This window comes from Sciurus carolinensis, chromosome 18, assembly GCF_902686445.1.
Source record: "Sciurus carolinensis chromosome 18, mSciCar1.2, whole genome shotgun sequence".
NCBI lineage: Eukaryota > Metazoa > Chordata > Mammalia > Rodentia > Sciuridae > Sciurus > Sciurus carolinensis.
Window position 1 is genome coordinate 37,744,322 of NC_062230.1, and position 23,028 is coordinate 37,767,349.

Genomic DNA, 23,028 nt, shown 5'->3' on the forward strand with positions numbered 1-23,028 from the left:
ATCAATGAATTCAGCAAAATAGAAGGCTATAAAATCAACACGCATAAATCTAAAGCATTTTTATACACAAGAGACAAAACAGCTGAAAGGGAAATGAGGAAAACAACTCCATTTGCAATAGCCTCAAAAAAAATAAAATACTTGGAAATCAATCTAACCAAAGAGATAAAAGATCTCTACAATGAAAACTACAAAACATTGAAGAAAGAAATTGAGGAAGACCTTAGAAGATGGAAAGATCTCCCATGTTCTTGGATAGGCAGAATTAATTTTGTCAAAATGGCCATACTACCAAAAGTGCTATACAGATTCAATGCAATTCCAATTAAAATCCCAAAGACGTACCTTACAGAAATAGAGCAAGCAATCATGAAATTCATCTGGAAGAATAAGAAACCCAGAATAGCTAAAGCAATCCTTAGCAGGAAGAATGAAATAGGGGGTATTGCAATACCAGACCTTCAACTATACTACAAAGCAATAGTAACAAAAATGGCATGGTATTAGCACCAAAATAGGTAGAACAATGGTACAGAATAGAGAACACGGACACAAACCCAAATAAATACAATTTTCTCATACTAGACAAAGGTGCCAAAAATATGCAATGGATAAAAGATAGCCTCTTCAACAAATGGTGCTGGGAAAAATGGAAATTCATATGCAGCAGAATGAAACTAAACCCCTATCTCTCACCCTGCACAAAACTCAACTCAAAATGGATCATGGACCTCAGAATCAGACCAGAGACACTTCATCTTATAGAAGAAAAAGTAGGTCCAAATCTTCAACATGTCGGCTTAGGATCAGACTTCCTTAACAGGACTCCTATAGCACAAGAAATAAAAGCAAGAATCAATAACTGGGATAGATTCAAACGAAAAGCTTTCTCTCAGCAAAGGAAACTATCAGCAATGTGAAGAGAGAACCTACAGAGTGGGAGAAAATCTTTGCCACTCATACTTCAGATAGAGCAATAATTTCCAGAATATATAAAGAACTCAAAAAATTCTACACGAAGAATACAAATAACCCAATCAACAAATGGGCTAAGGAAATGAACAGACACTTCACAGAAGATCTACAAGCAATCAACAAATACATGAAAAAATGTTCAACATCTCTAGTAATAAGAGAAATGCAAATCAAACTACACTAAGATTCCATCTCACCCCAATTAGAATGGCGATTATCAAGAATACAAGCAATGATAGGTGTTGGCGAGGATGTGGGGAAAAAGGTACACTCATACATTGCTGGTGGGGCTGCAAATTAGTACAGCCACTCTGGAAAGCAGTGTGGAGATTCCTCAGAAAGTTTGGAATTAAACCACCATTTGACCCAGCTATCCCACTCCTTGGCCTATACCCAAAGGACTTAAAATCAGCATACTACAGAGATGCAGCCACATCAATGTTCATAGCTGCTCAATTCACAATAGCCAGATTGTGGAACCAACCTAGATGTCCTTCAATTAATGAATGGATAAAGAAACTGTGGTATATATATACAACAGAATATTACTCAGCTATAAAGAATAATAAAATTATGGCATTTGCAGGCAAATGGATGAAACTGGAGAATATCATGCTAAGTGAGATAAGTCAATCTCAAAAAAACCAAAGAACAAATGATCTCACTGATAAGCAGATGATGACACATAATGAGGGATGGGAGAGGGGCAAGAATGGAGGAAGGAGGGACTGTACAGAGGGAAAAGAGGGGTAGGGGGGAAGGAAAAAATAACAATGAATCAAACACCATTACCCTATGTAAATGTATGATTACACAATGGTATGCCTTTACTTCATGTACAAACAGAAACAACATGTATCCCATTTGTTTACAATAAAAAGAAAAAAAAAAAAAAAGAAATAGGAGGGCTAGGGATGTAGCTCACTAGCAGAGCACTTGCCTAACATGTGTAAGTCCTTAGATTCAGTCCCCAATTCCCCAAGCTGCATCCAAAGTTCTTATAATTATCCCCCCACCCCTAGCATTCACTAGTTGCTGAATCCTGATAAATCACCTCTGACCTGCAGAATCCTTCAAAACCAATCAGAGAATCACTCTCAGAAGGTACTGTTATTCCCGGGGCATGAACACCTCATGACTAGCACCTGACAGATGAAAGCATATCCATCCCCTTGTCTGGAGAGATGAACAGGTCAGAGGTCAGGGCAGGCAAGTTCTGTGGCTCATTCTACACATGCAGACCCAGCCTCCCTACAGGCACAATACTGACAGCTGCTTTTGTTCCATTCACCCTCCTTAGGTGACAGGCAGGCTAACCTGGGCCTTCCTGCTGCCAGAAAAGGGAAGACTGAGCAGGAAGCCCAGTTCTTCATTCAGCTTCTGAGCTCACTGTTCTCACCTGACCTTCAGTTTCAGATCACATTCTTCACTCAGGGCAAGACAAGTGGCCTTGTCCCTGAGTCCCAGGGTTGGGACAGGATACATTGCTGGGATACTCACTGGCAAGGAGGTAGACGATGTCACACTACTAACTGTGGCGGGCTTCAGGGAGGAGGTCAATAACTTTGCCACTCCCTGGGTACCACCACCAGAATCTCCATTTGGACCACCAGGAGGGGCTACCAGGGTCAGCTTCTGGGAAACAGGTGGTTTTTTCACGGCTGTACTTGGGATGGGTCGGCTGCTGGACTGTCCCATGGAGGGAGGCTGTATGCTGGGGAGCAGGGTCCCAGAAGCAGAGCTCTGCACTGGGGTTCCTCCAGAGGAAGAGCTGCCAGAAGAAATCCCATGTTTGGAGACAGAGCCAGAAAATGGGTTATTCTTGTAAGATGGCCCTGCAGAGCTGGCTGGATGCTGTTTTGCTGGATGGCTCAGGGCAGTGGACGAGGCTGGGGTCTTATGAGAGCTGCCACTGGAAGATGGTGAGCCTCCAGAGGAGGCCGGTGCGGAGGGATGGAAGCTCTGGCCTTTGGCTGCAGTCTTCACTAGCTGCAGGAGGGAACGATGACACTGGGGGGAGGAAGCCTTTGGGCCCTGGAGTTTGTTGACAAATGGAGCTGGGGGTGGGAAACTCTTCTGCTGCTGAGTGCCCGCGTGAAAGACTTTGACTTGAGGGCCAGGCACTGGAGCTGCCGCCTGGGGTCCGTGAGAGGTCCGGGGCAAGCCGTGGTGCTTTGCTTTGGACTGGTGTACTTCTGGCAGGCCCTTGCTAAGGGGAGCCTGGCAGGGCAGCTCTTTGTAGCTAGAACTCTCTGTTTTTTTCTCCTGAGAGGATTGCCCCAGTGCTAGAGCCTGTTCAGCCAGAAAATTGAGGGGTGACTGCAGTGTGCTAGTGGGTGGTGGTGCAGAGGGGTTGGGTTTAACGAAGTTCCTTTTCTCTTCTGTACACAAAACTCCTGTGACTTTCTCTGCTGGCGCTTTGGAGGGTGCAGCCATTGTGAACTCAGAGCTCCCAGTCACTCTACTATTCAACACGGCCAGCTCCTTAGACACCGCTTCCACTGAGGAGGTTGGCTCATGGCCCAAGTCTTCATCCAATGAGTCCTCCAGGTTGACAGGAGCAGGGTTAGTGAGGCCACCAGACACCTGGGATACGGGCTCCCTGCTTGTGGCCCCAATGTTCAGGCCTCCTCCCTGGTGTTCTGACGGCAAAGCAGTAGAGCCAGTCATCTGTCCTGATGGGATGGAAGCCTTTTTATCAGGCTTAGCCGATGACTCCTAAAGGAAACAGAGATGCTGATGTTCAGAAATGTCCAAAGACACCAACGCTGGCCTGCTGTAAGGACGTAAATGAGAACAACTCAGGCTGCAAAGATCTGAGCTTCCTGTGTGATTACAAAACAAGGTATGAACAAGAGCAGGTGTCAAGCCTACCTTGTCTTACGCACCCTTTCCTACGTGTCTGGCTGGCTGGGGCTGGGTTTACCCCACTTTGCTTTGTTTCTAATGACACAGCAATCACAGGGAAACTTTTATTTTTTGTTTCTGAAAAAGTACAAGATCTATACAAAAAGACACACCACCTAGTGGCATTCACACTACTTCGAACTGTTCACTGCTGCAGACTGACACATGGTATAAGAAATGCCCAAGTTAGTTTTCTTTTCTCTTTGACTTCTCCAGCACCCATCTCCTCAGTCTCATGGGACTGAGGAAGGGATCTATCCTGTCACTCCTGCACCCTTGGTACTCACCACAGTATGTCTGACATTGCAGGAGCTTGGCAGATATGCAACAACAAATAACCGGCACATCTTATTCTCATGATCTCTTTAGGAATGGTTAAGGACACCCCCAAGCATCAGGAACTGGTAAAAATCTGGCAAATAGCAATGTTCTCTACATGAGAGGTTTCTGCAACATCTAAGGTGATCTACCCACTGGACTTCCTGCACTTCTGCTAGGTAGCTCAACAGAGTTTGCCTCTTATTTCTGCTGTTGCTCCAGGCTACACTGCACTTGGCCAGGATGTGTAACCCATACAGTATACAACTTTCAAATCTGTAGGGGCTCTTCACTCCTCAGAGGACTGCCAAAAACCCACCTATCCCACAAAGACCCCATGAACTGGGCCAGCAAGGCACTGTTTTGTAGACTTGAGCCTGGGGTGAGAGGATTAAATGGCCCAGTGCAGGTCTCTGCCCTGGTTCAAGAATAGCTGTTCCCCCAGACCAGTGAAGTCCGACAGCTGCCATGGTCTTTAAAAAAGTTTCCTGGGTACAGCTACAGGGAGAAGAGGACAGAAAGCATATGACCTGAGCAGGCTGACTCACCTTCATCTGATTTTAGAAGGGGCCATTACTTTCTTCTTGGCCCTGTTCAAAGGAATAAACACAGGGAAGGTTCAGAGGAGATCCACAGAAAAGAGATAAAAACAACAGTGTCCGGAGAAATGAAAACACCAAGACACTCACAAGATTGACGTCAGGTGTCCATGGCCTCGTCGACTCTCCTTAAACAGAGTCCTAAAAGAAACAGAACATAGTATTGTGTTCATCCTAGACACCACAACTCTGTTTCTAGAGTTTTTCTGGCAAATTCTGGTAGTTGGTGGCCACTCTTCATTAAATCCAGCTGACTGATGAGCTGAATTCCCACCGAGTCCAAAGCAGTCACACTAGCTGCCCAAAAGCCAAGAATACAGACTTTACCAAAAGAGACTATGGCTCTGTCCCCGACCTCACAAGGCCACATTTTCCCTAAGGCAGAAGCACTTTCCTTACTGCCTATCCTAGACACTGCCAAGAAGAAAATGTGGGAAGAAATTCAAAAAAGTTTCTTCATACAAGTCCAACCTATAAGAAGAGAGGAGCAATTCCCAAGGCTTTACTATTTGTGCAAATTACAAATAAATAGGGCCCAACATAGAAAATCAGCCCTAGTTAACTTTCCCGGTCCTGTATACAGCAGACATACTCCATTTGTGGATGTGACATAAAATAACCTCTGCAACAGAAGCCTGGTACTTAGCCCCAAGAAGAAAACAGTCCTGCTACTTGCAAATGAGACTTTTGAGGACCATTAAGAAGTATCCATGAAGCCAGGCCTGGTGGTGCACACCTGGGATCCTGGCAACATGGGAAGCTTGAGGCAGGAGGATCACAAGTTTGAGGCCAGCCTCAGTAACTAAATGAGACCCTGTCTCAAAATAAAAAATAAAGGGCTTGGAATATAGCTCAGTTGGTAGAGTGCTTGCCTCACATGCACAAGGCCCTGGATTCAATCCCCAGCAACACACACACACACACACACACACACACACACAAAAAAAAAAAAAAAAAAAAAAAAAAGGGGTGGGATGTGGCTCATAGTTACGCATCCCTGAATTCAATCCCTAGTATCAAACAAAACCAAACAAAAACAAAAAAAAGAGGTACCCATGATGGGTAGTGGTACATGCCTGTAACACCAGTGACACTAAGCAGGCAGAGGCAGGAAAGATGGCAAGATTGAAGCCAGCCTTGGCAACTTAGTAAGACCTTATCTCAAAATAACAACAAAAAAAAAGGGGCTAGGGACATAGCTCAGCAGTAGGGTACTTTCCTAGTATGCACAGTTCAATCCCCAGAATTGCAAAAAGCAACAAAAAAAGGAAGTATCCAAGATGAATCCTCATTCAACTTCTGGTAGGAGCCCTTATGTCAAAACAAGAAAGGGCACATTGGGATGAGAAGAGCATGCAGCCAATCCTGAGTCACAGAAGGGGTAAGAATGACAAGGACAAAACCCTGCAGGTCGTTTTCCCTTTTCTAGGGAAGACTGACAACACCCCTTCTGAGCTGCTTGCTATCACCCCAATTACTCAAATAACCATCAGATTGAATTAATTGGACAGTGGCTCCTGCAGGCAGGGACGTTGACAGCACAACTTCCTGTCTAATCACACTGACCCTCACCTGGCCTGCATCCAGCCTTTGGGCCAGAGAGGCTTGACCTCCGCATCCAGAAAGGCCTTCACACAGTCTTCCCAAGCCTGGGCCTTGTTCCTCTCCAGATCATGGCTTTCCAGTTTGATCTTCACCACTTGGCACAGCAGTTCCCTGAGAAGTAGGCAGAAATCAGAAACTTTCAACCACTTCTTCAAGCTGTCAATCATGTGCTTCCAGTTGCCCTGATGAAAGTAAATGATCCTAACCTTCACTAGCAATATGGAACATGCTCAGAAACTGGCCCACAAACCCTCCAATGAGGCCCCAGCTTAGGCACACCTGATTTCATCATTCCACTGGAATTTCTTTCTTGGTCCCATTATCCTCCTGCCCCCCTTTTCTTCATCTTCTTCTTCATCAGAACAAATCCGTTCTCTCTGCTCCTTGTCTTTTTCCTCTTCCAGCATCCTACAGGGAGAAGAGAAAGAAATGAATCCTGAAGTCTTCCCTCCCACCTCTCCCTCCTCCTCCCTATATAACTGGGACTAAAGAGCCAAGAGTCTTGTTTGGAATCAAAGTAAATACTGAGAGGTGTGAAGAGAAGAGACAGGAGAATAATGGTGTACGAGGGCAAAAAGACACTTACTTAGCAACCTTTGCTTGCGTGTGTGCCTGGCATTCATCCTGGTACTTGGCCACCTGCTCAGGCATTGCCCTGCCAATGGCTTCCTTGAGCTTCTGGAGAGGCTCCTTCAGGCGCCCACCCTGCAAAGAGCAGGACACAGCATAAGTCTGGTTCACACACCACTCTTCACAAGTACACACAACAGGGTAATCAAAAGGAAGCAGTGCAGCAACAGGGAGGGCCTCCTACTGACTAGCCACCCCTCAGCTGAGCCCCCAAAACCACCACACCTGTTCATAGAGGTGAAGTTTCCGAGCACGTTTAACCGAGCATCCTTGCTGCAGGGCAGGAATGAAGCAAGATAGGCATATACCCAGAACGGATCTGGCTACTCAGCTCCCGAGTTTGCACCTCTATGCTGAAGAACAGAACAGAGTCCTCAACAGCCTGCAGCTCACTGCAGCTTCTCTCTTCACTAGTCCTCCTACATGAGAGGAAAGCTAGGTGCCAAAAGCAGGTCCAAACCCCTCCTGTTGGTCCACACTGAAACTGAGAGGCCAAGGGAACAAGTCTTTAGCAATCAACAATCAATTTCCAAACTTGATGAACTTGGCTAGGTAAAGTAGGTTAAGGATTTTGGGTCAAGGACAGGACCAAGTCAAAGGGAGTCAAGAAAACAGAGCCTGAGAGAACAAGCTCCAAGTACAAAATTTCACAAAGACAATATAAAGCTATCCAGGGGAAAGTAAAGAGTTACTTGGGGTTTCCAGGAAATACTTTCTAGCAGTGTTTCTTTTTTTTCCGGTTCCCAATTCTCTCCATGATTATGAGGTCAAGGAAATCCTCATCCCTCCACTTTCTGCAGCTGAATAAGCAGAATATTCTCTTCAATGCCTTGAACTTTCCAAAATTGGCATCCTCAAGTGGGCTCCTTGTGACACAGCCTCCCATTCATGCTTACCCTCAGGTGTTCTTTGTAGTCTATGCTTCCTGACCCAAGTAGCCAGCCCAGATCTTGGCCAAAGCAAGGCCATTTGCTAGAACATTCCCAAGTCTGACAACTGTTCTTATATTTGCAAAATTTTCAGTTGTTCAGCAATAACCCTCTCCTGCTGCATAATGCAACCAGAGAAAGCTGCCAAGCTGGGGACCAGATACAGGAATCTGGTTTAGATTTATGTCTGTCTGTCTGTTTTTGCTTTTTAATCCATTTCACACAGTGCAATGATTCAGAGGTTTCAGGGTTTGGAAGAAATGTGACAGGGATGAGATACACTGGCACTGGGAGCAAAAGTAAGAAGAAAAGGAGAACCAGTGCTGAGGAACACTCCAATACAGAGCAGGCCCGGAGGCCACCACGCTGTCACTTGACCTTCTGGATTCTCAGGAACATGCAAGCAACCCTTTCTCTCTAATCTCATCTCACACTTGACAAGAAACCCTCTTCCAACAGGCCATGACTATATGTACAGCAGCTAATAAAGCCTGTGGCCAAAGTTTAGTAAGATCTATCATTCCTGGAGACAGATATTTAGTTTCCCTGGTTTGTTTTATTTAATGAACAACATCAATAAAACTATATTAACCCAAGTCCTCTAGTTCATTGCTCGTCAGCTATAGTCCCATGGGCTCCTGGCCTGCCCAACCCAGGCATGTAACAGCAGATACGGACAGACAGACAGATGATACTCACTCTAGTAGGATGCCATTCATATCCTGGGTGAAGAACTTCTGTCTGCTCTCTCCCTCGGCAGCTCTGGCAGCCTGGTTCACAGCAGACAGTAACAGCCATAGAACCTGTTCCCCACGCATCCCTCACATACCCCCGCAGGCACCAGTCACCGCTCCATAAAAGCACCTGTCAATAAAATCCTCCCCAACACCTTCCTGAGTCTGCCCAAGTCCCAGATGAAGGTCACCTGTGATCAATGCTCTATTTTTCAAAGCTGCTGCAGCATCTTGAACTGTGCATTCCAGGACTTAAAACAGCAGTCACATAAAAGAAAGCCACATAGAGACCAAGCAATCCTGAGGCATCTGGTCAGAGGCCAACTCCGTTAACTCCTGTGTCCAGATTCTATCAACTACATAGTTGGGATTTTCCATATATCAACAGTATAAGAACAACTAAGAACTTCAATAAACCTACAAGACAAAAGTTTTTATACACCAAAAACAATAAAAATAATAATGTATAGCTTTGTGCTTCAGGTCATTATGATCTTTTGAAAATTCCTACTCTACTTAGGGTATAACGAATTCTCCATCATCCAGATCCCTGGAACGACATGCCATACTGCCTGATATGACAGGAATTTATTAGACTGTCTTCTTTTGCTTTCCATGAGAACACAGTTCACACCGTGGAGAACAGCCTGGAGAACTCTGAAGTGATCCTAATGGCAAACCATGCTGATGTCAGAGCAAGCGGCTCTCACAAGCAGTTCCATGTGAGAACCACCCATCGAACCACACTCTCTGGAGACAAGACTCAGGAATATGTATTCTTTAAAAGTGGCCCAATCATCAGAACTCTTTAAATGTAACTCTTGAGACTGATCTAATCAAAAGTGTTGCTGATCTTCAGGATGTAGGCAAAATACAATTTCTGAAATCAAACTTGATGTGTAATAAAGACAAACGGGTGACAAGGTGACAGTCTAGAGGAAGGGATAAATCCTGACCAAGCCTTCCACCTTCCTCTAATTACACCTGCTGGGCCCCTTCCAGCCTCTGGCTATTCCATCTGTGTGCTCCACAAATTCTTTCCTGTGGAGGACCCACAAGTTTCTATCTAGAACTTACTTCTTCCCATCACTTCTTTCCTCATGGCTTCAAATAGCACATATACATGCAGGTCCCTCAAATCTAAACCTCTAAACTCCTGAACCCTTTCTCCTAAGCTCTGGGCCAGGATTTTCCATTCCTTCTACATCATTTCCAATTACTCCTGTGAAGAGGTGACCACATTGGTATGCAAACTCAGTTACCTAAAACCAGACCTGCCACCAGCTTGCGCTCATCCTCCTAATTCCCCACTTCTAACATCTGCCCTCCAGGCTTCTTGAATCCTCCCATTCCTTTCTTCGTGGCTTTGACCAAGCCTAGACTCAAACCCCATTCTTCACACGGCATGCAGGGTACTCCAGGATCTGGCCCCAGCCATTACTTCACCTCCCATCTCCTACCACACTCTAAGGAGATCCCACCTGTTAGTTGGTTCACCCATCCTCAGCTCTGCCCTGCCTTATGACAAGGCCACCTTCCCCACAGAGTAACCAAGGCTGTAGCCTCCAGTCCCAGTTCTATGTACCCTCACAGAGTTTCTTTTTTCACTCTTTAAGTCTGGCTGTCCACCTGGTCCTCTTGTTAGTCATCTAAAAAAAAGCAGGACTGTTCCATACTGCTCTGTGCTGTAGCTCACTGTCTACATGTGTATCACCCACTTACATAACATGCTCATGGAGGACAAGAAACCGACTCCCACCAGCCAATGAATTTTCCACAGCCACATATCACGTAACAGACACTTAGTAAATGTTGGGAAGTGGACGTATGGTATGAACAAAGGAATGAAGAGATACCACTGCAGAAGGCAAACAAGAAGAAGAAAAGCCTAATGCTATCTAACCAAGCTCTAACTTTAGAGCTTCTAAAGATGCCCTTGGTTGGAGGATAGCCCAGAGACCTGGATGAAAGGTGTGACACGGATGGACAGATGATGGAAGAAAGAAAGGTAGGGCTTTAAAACCATCCAGTGCAATTTCTTACCCTTTCAGCATTCAGAATTTCACCTTGGAACTTTAAGGTACTGCAATTGTGACATTAGTTTGAGAGAAAATAAAACTAAGGCATTCTTTTGATTCAACTTATACTGCTAGTTCTAAGATCCAGATATTCAATTAATTCAATCTAATTCCTTCAATTTCAAAATGCCCCACTGTTGGCAGACCCATCAACAGTCTAAGCTTCCAAATAAAGTTTCTCTTTCAATATCAATCCACCTTTTCTTTAATACATCAGAAGTTTTCTGCCTACATAGTCTTTAAGAAGATTTTCTTTCTGAAGTGTCTTGAATTGCATAGACTCAGAGGGTCTGGTTTCATACTGAAGTTAATTAGTCAAATGCTGCATTTTTAAATAAATTTGATTAAAAGCAACTGGACAGGTATCTGAAAATCTTTCAGAAATAAAGATATTGTATAAATTAATCAATCCTAAATTAACTAGGAAATGAGGTTAAAGCAAACACCTTGGCCATGCTGACTTAGAACAGTTCCAAGTTTGTATTCTTTTTTTAAAGAGAAGGGGTTTTATTATCTTGCTATGTTCCCAGGCTGGCCCTGAACTCCTGGCCTCAAGCAATCTTCCTGAATCACCCTCCCAAATTAGCTGGGCTACAAATACATGTCACTGTGCTTCATCTCCAAATTCCTTTTAATGAGCTCTTTTATTTATTATAAGAAAAGGAACTTGTAACCTTTTAGCGCCAAGCTCAAAATCTTATATAGCATATCCATTTTTGCTGAATAGAATAAAATCTAATATTAATTATTTTGGTAGTGCTGGGAATCCAACCCAGGGTCTCACACACACTAGGCAAGTGCTCACCTACTGAGCTACATCCCTAGCCCAGGCCGTTCTTTTTTTAAAAATCAAACAAATCTGGGCACAGTGGTGCATGCCTGTAATCCCAGTAACCTGGGAGACTGAGGCAGTAGGATTACAAGTTAGAAGCCAGCCTCAGCAACTTGAGTAAAACCCTGCCTCAAAATAAAAATAAAATTAAAAGGGGGAGCCAGAAGTGGTGGTGCACTACCAGCAGCTCAGGAGGCTGAGGCAGGAGGATCGCAAGTTCAAAGTAAGCCTCAGCAAAAGTTGTCTCTAAATAAAATACAAAATAGGGCTGGAGATGTGGTTCAGTGGTCAAATACCCCTGAGTTCAATCCCTGGTATCCCCCAAAAAAATTTTAAAAAATAAATAATAAAGAGAACGGGGATTAGTCAGTGGTAGAGCACCCCTGGGTTCAATCCCCAGTGCTTAGGGGGAAAAAAAAAATCAATCAAGTTTTTTTCCTATCTTATTCTTTAGGTCCCTCTCTCCCTGGACTTCTGGGGATGCAAGGATTGTAACTCAATAGGAGGGCAGAGGTGGAGGTGCTCAGGGCCTGTTTCTTTGCTGTTCTTAGTGTCATTCCCCACTTCAACCTAACTGAAGAGGACCAAAGCAAGCCTGGGTCATCCGTATGAACCAGGCTGAGTAGCTGCCAAACTACATCAAGACAATAACCTGAAGGGCTGTTAAAGCTGAGCTTTCTCAGCACTCTGTATGTTCCAAACAATAATACAAAAGACATTTGTAATCAACACATGTTAGACAGGGCAAGACCATCAAATCACTAGATTCCCTGGATCCACCAAAATGTACAAATATGTAGGAAAAGAGAAAGGGACTAACGTGAGAAAACAGTGAACATAACATGGACATCAACCATGTGTACCCCTTTAACACACCTAAGTTTTCAAAATTTGTTTAAGTTGTACACTTAGAAAGTTAATCTATTTTTTGTTTTCTATAAAGAGAGTGTTTTTCTCTAAGGGATCATTACACATCAGAGTAGAATCTGTTATGCACTGTGGTAGACTGCAAAACAGGACCACAGACTGCTCCCATGGAGAAATGCCCCCCAGAGAGCAGGCCCTAGGCTTCCCAAGCTTTGAACCTTGGCTGCTCTTATGACTCATTTTGACCAAGAGTGTGGCAGAAGCAGTGTGACATACAACCTCTAAAAGTCAAACCTTAGGGCCTTGAGAATTCTACTTTCACAAGACGCTGCTACAACCAAGACCACCATGCCCTGAAGAAGCCCAGGATGAAAGGCCCAAAGGAGAGGGAGGTTCAGCCAGCACCCAATTAACCTGCCAGCTGAACGCAGCTGCAAGAATGAGCCCAAGCGTGCCAGACATGGTGGCTCGTGCCTGTAATCCCAACAATTTGAGAAGCTGAGGGAGGAAGATTGTGAGTTCAAGGCTAGACTCAGCAATTTAGTGATACCCTCACAAGTCAGTGAGATCCCTATCTCAAAATAAAAAATAAAAAGGACTGGGGATGTAGCTCAGTTATAAAGCACCCTAGGTTCAATCCCCAATATCAAAGGGGTTAAAAAAAAAAAAAAGAGTGAGCCCAAGCAGGATCAGAGGAGAAACTACCCAGGCATCCACAATCAGGAGAAATGAATCACTGTTAAACCAAAGTTTTGGGGTCCTTCTTAAAAGGACAACAGAAATGCATACATTATTACCTAGGGTGGAGATTTTAAATCTAACCAATCTTTTATAAGAATAATCAAGGGGAAAAAATAAAAATAAGAGGAGTGAAAAAGAAAGTGAGAAACACATAACACTACTAATGATACAGTTATATACATCAAATTTAATTTAAAATTAATTTAAAATTCAATGTCCATTTCAAAATCCAGGACAGGGCTCCTTATTAAGGATCCAAATATCCACATGCAACTTTTGGAACTGTATGCGATTTTTGTGTACAAATGCCTTATTTCCCTGGGAAGACTACCTTTCCCAGTAAATTCTCAATAGGGCCTGCAGTCCTAAGCATTCGTGTACACATGGGGGGTTCCAGGTGCCCCAAGGGCAGGCATCCTGCTGGAGTAGTATTAACTTTCTAAAATAAGCCTTGTTTTTAATGCGACCATTAAAAATAATGATGGCTTTATAATAATATTTATTAAGTGAAAAAAATCATGAAACAATTATTCACAACTATAATCACAACTGCATAAAAACATATACAGAAGCTAGAAAGGAATATGCAAAATGAAACTGTTTTTCAACTGGTGGGGTAATGGATAATTCCCACATACTTTCCACCCATTTTCCAAATTTCTTAATGCCAGGTGAAGACTAAAGTATCAACTTCACCTTGAGCACTGTATTTTCAAACCAGAATATCAAACTCTCTGGTTACCACCTCCAGGACCAGGCCAACCTTGCCTACGGGATCCTGAACCCCTGTCTGTCATGGCCAGGGCAATCACTCAGGAGGGAGGCTGGCCAGACAGGGGAATCCACCAAAGGACTTTCTTGCAACACAGCCCCACGCTGTTTCAGGCTATGGCCTTTTGTTTCACTTGATGTATTCCGTTTTCCCCAAAGATTAAAATAATAAGTAGGCTCACAAAACACAACCTATGGTGGAATGAGGACTTACCCAAGAATTCTACTTTGACTTTTCTCTAAAAAACAACTGGCTACCATCACATAGTCCTTACTTATTTAACAAGACTTTCAGAACTATAAAACAATTTAATTACAAACCAGAGGAATGAAAAAAACAAAGTAATTTTTTTAACACGAATTCTGAGAGCAAATACAGGACAGTACACTCAAACATGCCAAGTTCAGATTCAACTCCTTCCATCTCAATGTCATATTTAAGATACACTCTGAATCCCTGACATGGCACAATTCATTTAAATCATTACATTCAAATAGAACACTTATGCCCAATACTGCATACAAGCTAACAAGGATGAACTAGAGATTTCAATAAGATGTTTTATTGCTTTATATACTATGTTCAAATATTTCTGGAAGTGAGAAAATCATCTGTAGCAGCAGTTGACATTTCACCTGCCCTGAAACATAAATGATAAATATATAGTAGTGATTCTGAGATGCTATGAGAATCACTAGTTCAGAATTACAGCTATTGAGTACAAATGCCACTGGAGCTGCAGCACAAACCACGATGCCTAAGGTAAAATGTTATTTTAACTAAAAGGTAATGTCATCATAACTAATGATCCATGCTTGGTTCATAGTTAGTATCACTGAATTGACAGTTCTTAGCACATAGGAATCAATTCCAAATCAATGAAGAACAGCAGCAGCAACAGCTGCTCTATGCTAAAGGTTGCCACTGCTGTAAAGGGGTATGGACAGCATTCGAGTTAAGCTCTTTTTTATTTAGCACCATGGAGGCAGTCCTGTGATCACTACCAATGCTGACGATAAGCAACACAAGGGAGCAACCAAAACCCAGTGACAACTGAGCATATGCTCTATGTGTAATTTACATGTTTACGAACTTTAGTGTGTTTTCAAAAGAAAATAAGATGAATCTCTCACTCAGCTGCCTGATGCCAACATCAGTGTTGGTCTATGCACAAAAGGAAATACCATGTGGGAAAGAAACTAACAGGCAGAAAATGAAGAGAGAAAAATCTTCCAGGAAGAAAATAAATTGGAAGAGAAAGAACCAAGAAAGGCTTAAATATGAAGCCTGACGGGTAAAGCTGACACTTTTTCCCCACTCAGGATTAGGGGAGGTTGGAGAAAGCTCACACTTTCACTGCCAACTCAGTAAGGGTTTCTCTGGGCATCGAGCTTCACGCTGTGCAGAACCAGCGCCAATCTGCCCGACCGCTTCCAGGAAAGCCCGGCCACACTGTGTCACCATACCTGAGCCAGTTCCTTAATGCGCTTCTCCAGGGGTGCTGGCAGGCCTTCGGGGAGAGAAGAGGGCTGCCTGAATTCCTGGTCCAATCCCACCCCAAGGGAATCGCTTCCATCATCCATATCTTGAAAGGGGCTTCCTTCTGGAGACTCACTGAGCAGCTGCTCCAAGTCCAAATCGGTCAGCGAGTCCATGGCAGTGGCTGCCTGGAGCAAGTCATTGTCAGAAGTGGAGCCGAAGAGTGAGAGCAAGGGGTCAGAAGCACCCTCCAAGTCCCGCAGGCCCTGAGCTTCCACCGATGAGACCACTACAGGCTTATGCTCCTCCTCCCTCTTTTTCTGAGCCTCTTTCTCCTTCTGAAATTTCTTTAGCATCTCTTTAACACTTAAAGCTCCAGAGTATTTCTTCTTCTTCTTCTCCTTACTGGCATTGAGGGCTGTGAAGCTGCAAGCAAGAAAGAAACTGATTACTCAGGCTGTAGGACTTCTCCACAGGGAAACTCAAGAGGCCTTCACCTCTGTCCCAGGGCAATGGTCTCCAGGAGAACCTCAGTCACAGTCCACCCTGTTATTATTCCTCCCTCCTCTTGGCATATGAAGCTCGCTCTTGCTGGACCAAAGCTTGAGAGTGAATACAGGTTAGCAACACAGTGTCACGTAATGCTAAATATCCAATGGGTTTTTAAGAACCACTGCCAGGCTGAAATAAAAGTTTGCAAAAAAAGGGGAGGCACAAGAGAAGTATTTAAAGGGAGAAAGCAGGAGCAGCAGAGAACAGCAGCAACTTGAAGGCAGCTGGGGTGAGACCGAGTGAGGAAAAGGAAGCATGACCATAGAAGACAAAAGAAAACAGCAGAGACAGAACTGGGGCAGAGAGAAAAGTGCCCAGGAGAACAAGGAACATTAGCAGTAACACACTAACAGAAATAGCTGCCAACACTGACAGTGGAACATAGGAACGCTGGCTATCTGACACACAAAAGATGAGAGCATCTATGACTATGCCCAGAACAGCCCTGTGGGAGGTGAGAGGAGGACAGGAGGGCCAGGCCCTGCTGCCTCTTCTGAAGCTGTGGGGGAGGTGAGTCAGCTCCTGGGTGTCCTGCCCTCATGGGTCAGACTTTATCCTAGCAAAAAGCTGCTGCCTCTCACCCGGCTTTGGAAAACTTGGACTTTTTCGATTTCTTCTCCTTGTCATAAGTGTCATCTTTTTTCTTCTTCTTTATCTTCTCACCACCTTCCTTCAACTTCCGCTTCTGAGAATTAAAGACAAGGCACAGTTACACAGCTCCCTGACTCAGGGAGCAAGTGCACTACATGGCACTGGCCTTGCTCCGCCCAGGCACATCCTGAGACCTGTCTTTCTTACTTCATGAACAAAAAGCTCTCAGAGCAGTCCCTGGATCACAAACCCACAGCATTCCCACCAGAGTGAGTCCTGGAAACGCCCAGAGGGGAGACAACAGTGGTCTCTCTGAAGCTGACACTCTGCTCATTTGGAATGGGCTGCAAGTGGGCCCTATCTCTTGTTTTACATAACGGGCAGTGGCAGACAGACCCTACAATATTCTCAGCCTAAGGATGGCTTGTTTTCAGTGGGTGACACCTGGGAACTGAAGTCCTCTACACATCCACAGAAGAGGGTCAGCAAAGGGTGGTGCACACTGCCTCACTCCACACCCGCACTGCTCTCATCCCCACCCCAAACCACCTCAACACACAACTCTGCTGAGCCTGCTGGGGCATCCATGACACACACGATGACTGAGGGCTGACAGAGCCCCCAATTCCACGTCGCCTTGGCACAGTTCAGTCTTTGCACCAGCTTCCTGAGCCATCCCAAAACCGTCGCACACTTTGGAGTCACCCACTTATCTCACATGGTGAGGTCAAAATACATTTCTGAAATCCAAAAGCAAGCATGTTCTAACCTTTGGAGATTTTTTCTTCTTTTCTTTAATGAAATCATCCTCAGATTCGGATGCTTGTCTAAATTGCAGAGTTCCTGAGTTAATGTAAAATCCTCCATATTTGTGGTCAAAGAAGCAGGAACAAGCTCATCATACTAAAAGGGGAAAACATACTGTCAGCTCCAAGTTCTGGTTCTATGGCCCAAAGGTGTAAAGTAGGTCTTAAGAAATGTAACTGTGCTTCTGTCATACTTCAGACAGCATGGGAAAAGAACCCTCTCCCTCCCACCAATCATAAATGGAGGAGCTACAAAGTGTTATGGACAGAGTAGTCATCTTTCTCAGATGCAAGAGGTCACTTTCTCCCACGAGTGCTGCTGGTTCCTCTCACTGAGAGCACATTGCCCCAGCTTCCCAGCCATGATGTGTAGGAGCTAAGATGTGGAGGTTCTGATATTGCATTTTCATTAACAACTCACCGCCTCAGAGTTATCGATGAAGGAATCAGATTCATCATAACCATACCCCATATCAATCAAGTCCTGTATTCGGTCTTTTCTACGTTTCTTTCCACCCTAAAATTTAAAAGCAGTAGGTCACACATTTTTTGATGAGCACACAGAACAAAACATTATTTTGAGCTTCATCAGCTGGTGATTAAAAGTGGTAAAGCACTGGGTCTCTCTTTTCACACCCCACCCCCCCGTACCCAAACCTCCTTCTACAAAGACCTCTGAAACAGGACAATTTGTATCTGCATAAAATAGTCTAAAACAGAAGAATGAACTAAATGGCTTCTATGCTTCATGCCAAAACACTTCCTCTAAGGAAGTGTTCACTGGCCCATTTAGCTCACATACTAGCTCCTGTCATGTGAGATTTCTGTTCCTCAGTGCATCTGTTTAATAACGACATTGTTTTCTCTGAGTTCTATACTTATTCCAGATCATTGTTGATTATATTATATAAAGGAACATGCTATTTCCATCAAATGAGAATGTCTGGTTGCCCAAAAGAGAAATCTTACATATTTTTCTTCAAATTTCCGTGCAAGAGCCTCCACTTTATGCCTTTCCTTTTCTTCGTCATTAAAAGGATCTGAGAGATCTTTCTTCTGCAAAGAGATCATTTCACAAAAAGTAAGATTTGCAAAAAAGAATTGTCAGTTTGATTCATGAAACCTTCACTGGTTACTCAAAACCTATAAAAGACATTAACAAAAACAACTATTTTTCAGAAAATACAAGGTAGGATACATGCTACCATCTTATCAGTGTTTACCTTAGTTGTTTAAAAAAGTGTAACTTCCACTCATGTAATTCAACAAAATCTGACTAAGTGCCTGTGATCACCCATCTAGCACTAGAGACTATGGAACTTCAAATACAGCAAAGGGCCTTCAGATGGGGATGCTCAACCTCTACAGAACTGTATGCAATACGGCTGATTTTCTTTATAACCCTATAGTTTATTTCATGCATTTGAAAATGTTTTGAGATAAGGTCCATAGGTTTCACCAGACTTTCAAAGTAGTCAATGGCTCAAGAATACAGCACAAGTTCTGGAGAACTGGTCTGCCTTCCCGTTTAGAAAAGTGATCAGAAATGTACTTCTCTTAGGGATACTGAAGTCAAACCCAGTTCTCCTGTCCTTGGAAGCTTATCTTCAAGGGTCCATCATCTCTTCTTGTCCTCCAATCTCAATACTCACTCCAAATATTTTCATGCAGTTTATTTTTACTCTATAAGATTGTTCTTGCATTTTTCTCATCAAGTAAATTTTCCAGAGTGAATCTTACATGTTTTGGGCAAATAATGTTAACTTTAACAAAAGACTCCTGTATCAAATATGCTTTAAGACTTCAGAATAAACCAAAACACTAAGATTTTCAAACACTAATGCTGTCTGAAAACAACTCTTATTCCACCCTCCCATCTCTGCCTACTGAAACCTACCCCACTCACAAATGATCTGTTAAGGGGGCTGAGGTTGTGGCTCAGGGGTAGAACACTTGCCTGGCACATGTGAGGTACTGGGTTTGATCCTCAGCACCACATACAAATAAATAAATAAAGATACTGCATCCATCTATAACTAAAATATACTAAAAACAAAATAAATGATCTGTTAAGTGACTTTCAACTATGAATGTATAATGAGATATTACAGTACATATCACATACGGGTGGCTATTAAAATGTGATTATCTATCCTGAATTTTTCTACAATGATCACATATAGTTTGGGTAGCTAAAATAATTTTAAGAAAGCCCACCAATCTTGATTGAACACCAATGGTGTCAAGGTGTGCTCCTTAATGCTTTGTGAAAAAGTCTTCGAATGACTATTTCCAAGCATAATGAAGATTCAGCTCTGTCCAAAATGGCATCCTGGATGTGAGCCCTCCTCTGCCCAAGCCCTCCAGGCCTGTGTTTGCAGCCAACTTAAACAATCATCACATTGTAACTTGTTACCTGTGCTGGTAAAATTCTTCTAAAACATCTACAAGATTGCAAGTTTCTTTGAAGCTGGGACAGTATCTTCCCTAACTTTTGTATAATCCTCAGTGTCTGGCAGAGTGCTTCACGTTATAAGGAATACATACTAAATCCATACACAAATGTGTCAAATTATATTATACACTCATTTTCTTTTGTGGTGCTGGGGACCAAACCAGAAGAGACTCACAGACACACACACAGCCAAGTGCTTGCTTTACCATTGACCCACACATACCCACAGCCCAGGTTATATTATACTTTAACACTACAGAGCAGACCCATAATGATTCAAAAGTTCTAAACCTTTAGTCCAGAAATAAATTTCCTAAAACTGGATCCAAATTTCTCTGTGTATGCTCCAAACATCTTTCTGCAATGGAGAAAATCATTTGGAGTCCACCAAAAAAGTAGTGTCAGAGGACTGGAGTTCTAATTTCAGTTGACCTACCAATTTGGCTTGACCCCATAAACAAACATGTTAACCAACTCCTGCTACTGGATATTCCTCTCAATGAAGAGGATACTATTCCTACTTTGGAAAACAGATTCTGAACAGATTTAAAGTCATTTTTTCTCATCCTACCCACTGACCCTTATACAACAAGTTAACTCTTGATACAGATTCATTAGCTTCTATTCAGCCAATAAGATCTCAATCAAGGAAATACATTTTTAAGCAAAACAAACCAAAAAAAGTGGGTAACGCTACTAACCAAACATACTTCCTCCAATCAGTCCAAACATGAATTAGACTGAGTGAGCACATAGCACTGTGCTAGAAACTTCACCAACATGATCTCATTACACTCTTAGACACCCTGTGAGCTAGGCACTGGCCTTATCCTCATTCTATCAAGAACCACTTAGAAACCAGAATGCTGCAAGTGTAGGGCCCTACGGACCTTTTCCTTGGAACCTAGCACAGTGCACTAGTATACAGTAGGAGTTTAAAAATGTTCTTCACTTAGTTCCCTACTCACACTTTATGATTCCATCTACATAAAAATACAAAAACAAGCAAAAGTGATCTTAGCTATTAGCGGTTGCCCTTGAGGGACAGGATGGTACACTGCAAAGGCAAGAGGAGGATTTCTAGTAAATGTTAGAGCTTGTGATCCAGGTACAGTGTTACAGTGTTAGGCTCATCAAGCTGTGCATTTATCACATGTGCACTGTTCTTATGTACATGATTCAATTAAAAAGTTTATAAATATCAATGAATTGCCAAAACCATGGTAATAGCTGAAGCTGGGTGATGGGCACATGGGTGTTTCTTAACCTTTGTTCTCCATTTCTATGCATGTTTAAAAGGTCCATACTAAAAAGTAAACTAACTTGCCAGGAAAATAAACAGATTGTTTAAAAAACATTTAAGAAATCGAACTGATTTTTAACACTCTGAAGGCTACAAGTCAATTCTGGCAAAAAATAAGTTAAAGTGGCGGGGGAAGGCACAGAAATATATTCCACCCATTCAAGGAAAGAAACTATCCAGAACATTACTGTGTTCAGAAGAGATGAGCAGTCTGTCTTTTCTTTGTCCTTACACTAGATAGAGAGGGGAAGTCCCTTGGAAAAGGGAAATGTCCAGCACAGAATTCTAGCAACAGAACAAAGAACTGGTCTCATTTACATGTCACATTTACAACCTCATCATGGAAAAAATGTAGTTTCTTTTATTAGTTATCCATAATTCAAATTAGCCTTAGATGTACCATGTTTTTCTCTAGCATAAATCAGGAAAATGATTCTCTTCCTTCATGCCAGTGGCAAGACTAGCTAACCTTACACTTGCTTTGCATGACTGATGTGACCTTGGGGCAGTCCACATCTCTCTAGCCTCACTTCCCTGCTGTGAAGGCCCATGTGCACATACTGACATCTGCATGTTAGGTCTGCAGAGCAACTCTGGGACACTAGACTGTACCTTATCTCCAGATTGAAGGCCTTTGACCTTTCCTCTTATATTCTTCACCAGTTCTGGGTAGAAGAACTCTGGGCAACGTTTGTGATCTGGTTCAAAGAGGGTAAGTGTAATTCGAACAGCTGCTGCAGCCGGCTCACAGTCCTGATGCTGTTCTGCTCCCCCAACCTCCTCTTTCCGGGACTTCTTCAAAAGGCAGGATTCAGAGAACCTGGGAGAGAGGTGAACTGGACCCTGTGGGGCTCCGACATGGCTACCAACAAGTCTTAGCAGGTGTCACTGCATGGCTTCTGTTAACAAGGAAAAGAAGAGCCAGGTCAGACCAAGATGATAAAAACAAACATTTCCTGTTCTGCTATACAGATTTAGGTTTAAAAGAATTTCATTATCAAAAAAAAATCCATTGTTAAATTTATTCTGTTGCCATTTATTGCTTTTTTTCCTGCTTAATACTCATTCTAAATATAATTTTTTTCATAACCATATAAAATCAGCCCAAAACCCATAATTCAAGTCAAAAGACTGCAGAGTTATGCAGTTACAAGTAGGCTTTTTTCCCATACAACTCTTTCCATTTCTTTTATGCCTAGAATGCCCTTCTCCAACCAGATCTTATATAAGAATTCCCCTGTTAAGGTCATTCATAGGTACATTTTTCACATGTGACCTCTTAACCCAAGTTGAACTTACTATGCTATAAGGTATGACGGGCTCTAATAAGGTTTCTCTCCAGTATCAATCACTAAACAACCTTCTTTTCCCCTTAGTGATCTGGAATATATCATAGAGTAAAGCCTCAGATATCTAAGGTTTAATTCTGAAAGCCATCTGTTATATTAATCTAGTACATAAAACATTTTTAATTAAACCAATAACACAGTTTTGAAAAATTTTGTGGCATATTTTAATATCTTGAATTAAAAGTTCATCTTTATTATTTTTCTTTTAAAAATAACATTTGGCTTTTCCAGCCTGTTTATTATTTTAGATCAATTTTAGAATCACGTTGGCAAGTTTTCCCAGAAGGCTCACTACACTTTGATTGTAAATGAACCACAAATATGAATTAATTCAGGAAGATTCATTCCACATATATGTAGATTTATTAGTATATATCCAGTATCCAATCTTTTCATTATAACCATAAAGTTGTGATCTAAGAACACAGGAGGGAGTAAAATATCTAAAAACTAAGAGTTAAAATCCTCCTAATCAGGCAGCAAAGTGACTGGGAGTGAAACAGGTT

At 42.8% G+C, this 23,028-nt stretch overlaps 1 protein-coding gene across 1 annotated transcript in view; it reads right to left on the minus strand.

Annotated features, from left to right (window-relative positions):
• Positions 1 to 22,033, minus strand: part of Ubn1 (ubinuclein 1) — a 28,060-nt gene extending 6,027 nt beyond the window's left edge. The window contains 18 exon segments of the mRNA XM_047533737.1: positions 2,476 to 3,690; positions 4,745 to 4,790; positions 4,890 to 4,940; positions 6,372 to 6,515; positions 6,684 to 6,812; positions 6,991 to 7,109; positions 7,260 to 7,297; positions 7,300 to 7,341; positions 7,344 to 7,387; positions 8,663 to 8,733; positions 15,454 to 15,892; positions 16,600 to 16,703; positions 17,379 to 17,482; positions 17,485 to 17,512; positions 17,837 to 17,932; positions 18,385 to 18,471; positions 21,786 to 21,973; positions 21,976 to 22,033. Of these exon segments, the coding sequence (XP_047389693.1) occupies positions 2,476 to 3,690; positions 4,745 to 4,790; positions 4,890 to 4,940; positions 6,372 to 6,515; positions 6,684 to 6,812; positions 6,991 to 7,109; positions 7,260 to 7,297; positions 7,300 to 7,341; positions 7,344 to 7,387; positions 8,663 to 8,733; positions 15,454 to 15,892; positions 16,600 to 16,703; positions 17,379 to 17,482; positions 17,485 to 17,512; positions 17,837 to 17,932; positions 18,385 to 18,471; positions 21,786 to 21,973; positions 21,976 to 22,033 (3,003 nt within the window).
• Positions 22,034 to 23,028: the final 995 nt, after the last annotated feature.